The sequence below is a fragment of the Mchenga conophoros genome, linkage group LG16, assembly GCF_057382185.1.
Source record: "Mchenga conophoros isolate Kocher_MC1m ecotype Shallow Benthic linkage group LG16, M_conophoros_male_GT1.1, whole genome shotgun sequence".
NCBI lineage: Eukaryota > Metazoa > Chordata > Actinopteri > Cichliformes > Cichlidae > Mchenga > Mchenga conophoros.
This window is the reverse complement of record NC_140541.1, coordinates 20,228,086-20,233,903: the sequence shown is the minus strand read 5'-3', so window position 1 is coordinate 20,233,903 and position 5,818 is coordinate 20,228,086. Positions and strand designations below refer to the sequence as shown.

The 5,818-nt window shown below is 38.2% G+C and overlaps 1 protein-coding gene across 1 annotated transcript; it reads left to right on the top strand.

Moving 5' to 3' along the window:
- Window positions 1–369: 369 nt before the first annotated feature.
- LOC146556661 (beta-1,3-galactosyltransferase 1-like) lies at window positions 370–3,833 on the top strand. The gene is made up of 2 exons (XM_085248610.1): window positions 370–545; window positions 853–3,833. Exon 2 carries the CDS (start codon window positions 860–862, stop codon window positions 1,979–1,981), a length of 1,122 nt encoding a protein of 373 aa, XP_085104736.1. The 5' UTR covers window positions 370–545; window positions 853–859; the 3' UTR covers window positions 1,982–3,833.
- The last annotated feature ends 1,985 nt before the right edge of the window (window positions 3,834–5,818 follow it).

Sequence of the window (5,818 nt, the reverse complement as noted above, 5' to 3'; positions counted from 1 at the left end):
TTCCTCGAACCAGTAATCATACAGGTGTGTATTGGTGTTACGCAAGAGCCTTCCAAGCTGGTCAAAAGTTAAATAAATAGACAATTAATGTGAGCACCCTACAGCAACTTTCAGTCAAAAAAGTTGATATTTATATGTATCACAAAATTGGAAATATATATTTTTTTGTACACATGTGTAATTTAGTTACACTCAAGATCAGAAAAGGCAAACAGGTATTCACGAAGCCTTAGGACGGTTAGGAGTCTTTCGCAGGCAAAACAAAGGTGTGGAGAAAAAAAAGGTGTGGCTGCCTCACAGGTAAGAGACGTCACACAATGCCATGGTTACTCGCTCAGCCTTAGAACAGTCATAGGATGGGCTGTTAATCCCTGGAAAGCTTTAACACTGCTTGGTGTCTGCTCTAGTCTGTCCCTGTGAAACAAAATGCCAGCGTTGACATGAATTTTTCAGCGAAACAACATCTCCTCAGTTTTTTCTTTGTATAACTGGACAAGGGGAAAAGCTTACATTTTTAGAAAACTGAATGTTAACATCCAATGAAGGTATGTAACCTTTTTAAATGCATTTTTGTCTCTCATGTCTCTCAAATAAGGGAGTAGGAAAGCAAACGGTCACTAGTTGAGAGATATTTCTATAGAAAATTTGAATAAATATGAAGCTAAAACATTACTTTAAGGTTTTATCCATTTAATGATTCTGAGGGATCCTGAGGGATCATTAAACTGATAAAACAGCCCGTGTGAGGTAATGGCACTCTAATAACTTGCATTTAATAATTGGATGAATTGATTTGTTTGAAAGCAAAACCACTGACAGAAAGATATCTCAATACCTTATCTCTCCTCTTAGCCAAGAAATGGTGGAAGGTGTGAAACCAGCAGAGGATGGGAGGTGGTGCAAGTTTTCCCGGAACAAGTATTTCGTCTTTATTCTGGTATTTGCAGGTCTGTTCCTGATTTACAACAGAAATACAATAATACCAGATGAAAACCCAAAAAAGTGGATGCAAAATCAATCAGCAAATTTGTTGAATTTCTTCAGTGGTCAGAGACTAAACATATCCTCACTAAACACTACAACTAATGACAACTCCACTTCTCAAAATACAACTGTACCACCAACACCTGTTCCTTACGTGTCTCCTGGACCATATTTAGTTGAATACCCCCATGACTACCAGTACATCATAAATGAGCCACAGAAATGTGAACAGGAGAACCCATTTGTGGTTCTGATCATTCCTGTGGCCCCAAACAATAGGAAACACCGTGACATCATCCGCAAAACCTGGGGGAGTGAAAGTCTTGTCCAGGACAAAGTGGTGAGGCTGTTCTTTTTACTGGGGCTGCACACCGGGGAGGAGGTGGAGCAGGTCCAACAGCAAGTACTTGAGGAGAGCAAAGAGCATCACGACCTGATCCAGAGCAACTTTGTGGACTGCTACAAGAATCTCACCATTAAGACCATGGTGATGCTGGAGTGGCTAACTGCACACTGCTCCAGCCCCTCTTATGCTATGAAGATTGATTCAGACATGTTTCTGAATGTACATAATCTTGTCAGTATGCTCTTGAATGCTCAAAAAGCAAACTATATGACTGGGCTTGTGGCAAGAGGCGCTGCAGTACTGCGAGATCCAAGCTCTAAGTGGTACCTACCTCATGACATTTATGCTCCGCCACAGTACCCCCGCTATGCTCTGGGCCTGGGCTACATTTTGTCTTTAGACCTCCCAAAAAAGCTCATTGAGGCATCCAGACATGTTAAAGCAGTTTACATTGAGGATGTGTATTTAGGGTTGTTAATGCAGCACCTGGGCATTCCTCCCACTGACCCCCCAAACTGGGGTTACTTCCATGTATTTCCTTTGCAATATAATCGATGTGCCTTCTCCGGGATAGTAGCCACCACAACTGATCCAAACACTAACCGTGAGCAAATTTGGAATGACTTTAAAAACCCAGGCCCATACTGCTAACCATAAACTGAAAAAATGAAATAAAAATGCAACATGAAACAACAGGGCAGACTTTCCATGACTCTTTAAAAAAATATGTATTTTTATATTCACATATAGGCTATTATGATACTCATGTAAAATCCCCTAATCTCAAATTTTATTGAAACTGAACTAGTATTGTTCCACTGTATATTTAAACTACACAGTCAGACGTTTTATGTAGTTTATTATTTAAAGAGTGACATTTTACATATCTGAGTCTATGTTAATCAAGTTTAAAAACTGTCAAAGTGAAAACATGCAGTCACACCCGTTCTTAAGACGTTACAAAACATGATCCCTGACTGTGTTCTCAAGTTACAGTCCTCTCTGTGTTCACAGTTTCTGGGAAATGCAAGGTACACAGAAACCGATATCCTTAAGCATATTGACCTTACAGTGTATTAAATGGATATTTTGCAACAGGTCAGTGTATGATAGAATTTATTTCTCACTGCGATTAAGAAGTTGAGAATTTTCCAAGGTGCATGAATAACATTATAAACAACCTCTACCTTTGATGTCTGTTGCATATGTCCTATCAAACGGCACCCATGCATCAATTATGGGAATATACATAACATAGGGAGTGAAATAAATTTATCCCTGTGGCCCTAATTTTTAATTACTTTTTAAACTTTAGTGTAGAAAATTATTTCAAACATGAGATTTCTGTTGATGTGTGTAGAAAATAGTTTAAGGCTTGAAGGATGTTCTTCTTGCTTTACTCCTTCTGTTCATGTTCTAGGCCTCATCTTTACTTACCATACTGTATATATAGAGGAAGTGATGTCTTCCAAAAATCCCCTTTTTTTAACGCCTGTCTGAATGTTTCTTGCACTAAAAGACAGGCTAATATCAACCAGGTCACCACTGACATATCTAGAGTTTTTGTTTTAAAGGTTTTGTTTTATGTTTAATAAATAAACTGTCAGAAACTCCACTTACATTTTTATGAACCTTTGGATATTTAGTGATACGAATAGGATAAAACATTAAAAAACGACTGCTGCCTACACTTACCTTGGATGTTTTGAAATGTTTTTTGCACCTGGGCTAAAGACCGCTTGTGGTTCTGTACAGTAGATACAATTTTTTTTGTCAAAAGTATTTTTATTGAATTATAATATATAATTAGAATATAACTTTAACAGGTACATTATGAATACATTCCATGTGTAAATATGGTTTTATTATTATTATTATTTTTAAAGGTTACAGGGCAATATTAGTTTAAAGTAACTTCTATGAAAACAGGATTTTTTCTGTTATTACCACTTAGACCAGGGCTGGGCAGTTCCAGGCCTCGAGGGCTGGTGTCCTGCAGGTTTTAGATCTCACCTTGGGTCAACACACCTGAATCACATGATTAGTTCGTTACCAGGCCTCTGGAGAACTGCAGGACATGTTGAGGAGCTAATTTAGCCATTTAAATCAGCTGTGTTGGTTCAAGGACACATCTAAAACCTGCAGGAACACCGGCCCTCGAGGCCTGGAGTTGCCCACCCCTGAGTTAGACAAATATTTACAACTGCTGACTATTACATTAGGCTCTTCTGAATATCTGTCTACATTATGCATTGCAATTAAGTGACCAATAACTGCTTAATGTATTTTAAAGTAAAGCTGTACATGAAGGTACTGAGTAGATCTTTTTTACATTTACAATTCTGACATGTGAAGTGTGTAACAGTGAAAATCTTAGAAAGGTTAAATGCAGACACTTTGTGGCTATTTTGTACGCCACAATTAAACAATGGGATGAAATGGAACGAGTTGAACCTGTATGTCGACTGATTTGTGTGTGCAATAAATAACTGATACAGCTAAGTTTTAGGAAATGTGTCTGTTATGTGTTTTTTTTTTTTTTACATGTATGTGTGTACTTTCATGGCTCTTTCATCATCCACTTACCTTTCATCTGGAACTCAGTTATGTTTTTGTAAAATTTGCCAACAGCTGTTAAAAATATCTCTTTTCATTTTAAATAGAACAAGACTTAATTGATTAATATGGCAATGTTATCTACAGACACCCACAGTAAGTTAACCTTGTAACTTAGTGGCAGCAGGTCATACAATATTACAGTTGTGGTTAGCTTGTTCTCCTTAGACATTTCCACAGATGAAATCCAGAAACAGCTGTGAGAATTGGCTCAGAAAAATACACGGAGGTGTATTTTCTCATATGTAGCACACAGCAGGATACAGTTAAGTTAATAATACAAGTTTTCACAACCACTGACAAGGACCTTGTACTTTTGATTATCAGCTTCCAGCAAACTAAGTTGGGGGAATGGGAATGGTATTCTGTAATGTACATGCGTGTTAAATTTAACTTTTAAAATAAAAACAGAAGATTTGCTCCTTCGTAGGGTCTCCCAAGGGAAAATGGTCCTGTGTAAGGGGCCCGGCAAAGCGTTTTAGAGATGAGAGAAAGATCAAGGGAACATTTAATCATTGTAGGGGCTCACCATGGAGCCAGGCCTTTTCTCTCTGCTTCATTATGTATCAGTGGTTATTGGGGGACCACGACACTGCTTCGAACTTACAGGTCAACTATGTACAGACAGTTTTCACAGTGTTTCACACACAGATTTTTCATCCATCTCCTCTGCTCTCCTTCCTTTTTTTGCTCAACGTCACAGGTCCCACCATTCTATTAAGATCAAATTGGAAGTGATGACTTGCAGCTGTGGCAGCCAGACTCTCCTGACTCCAACCCTGAACCCTCTGCTTCACCTCTCCCCTGCAGTTGAGCCGCAAGCCACACCCGATTTGTTCTTTGTTTTTGTCTTTGTCTTTGTCTGCTTGTATTTTGCCAAATGGGTCATTGTAACCCTGGGCCAATGGAAGAAAAGATTCTACTCCCTGTAGTAAAACAGTCAACTCAGTAAACTCTGTTTCACTGAACTCTGCTTTTCTCCTGAGTATATTTTTTATTGGATAAATATATAACACATTTCACCAAAACGTTAGGGAAGGCATTTTTACAATGAGCCAACACTGCTTCCATGGGGTAAAACCCGAGATTACAACATTGACTTAACTTGATTAGATAACCAGTACTTCTTGTTCTTTCATTTACCAGTTTGCATGCGTAATCAACACAGCACAGATTTCCAGACTCTTCTACTTTCATCCTTTGCCGTGCAACAGATTTGTGGACTTAGAATGATTTAGACCCCACTCCTACAAAACTGCTCAAAAAAGTCCTGCCGTTGATTGATGGTTCAATCTTAAATATGATCAAGCTATCTCTAATAATCAGCTATGTACTGCAGACCTTCAAGCTGGCAGTAGTTAAACCATTTCTTTAAAAAAAAAAAAAAAACATCTCTGGACTATTAAAACCCGATTCTTTGATCACCATGATAGAACAGAGAAAACCCGACTCAGAGTGGTCAAAACATTTATATTTCTTTATTCAATCATCTTCTGGAAGAGAGAGCCCTGCACAGCCCCAAAAACCAGTTGAAGAAACTCTAACATTAGAATTTAAAAATGTGTCTCATATAGGTGTTATTTTGGTCCTAAGAATATATTTATTACATGACAGAACCCAGCTGTCTTAACTAATAATAGGACAATCTCCAACCTTCCTTTCACATCCAAAATTCTTGAAAGAGTAGTTGTCAAACAGCTAACAGATCATCTGCAGGGAAATGGCTTATTTAAAGAGTTTAAGTCAGGTTTCAGAGCTCATCACAGCACAAAAACAGCTTTAGTGAAGGTTAAAAATGATCTTCTTATGGCCTCTGACAGTGGACTCATCTCTGTGCTTGTCCTGCTTGATATAGTGCAGATTAGATTAGAG

Bases quoted from the DNA above. Each gene is read 5' to 3' on its own strand.
- LOC146556661 (XM_085248610.1), top strand. From the start codon at position 860: ATGGTGGAAGGTGTGAAACCAGCAGAGGATGGGAGGTGGTGCAAGTTT.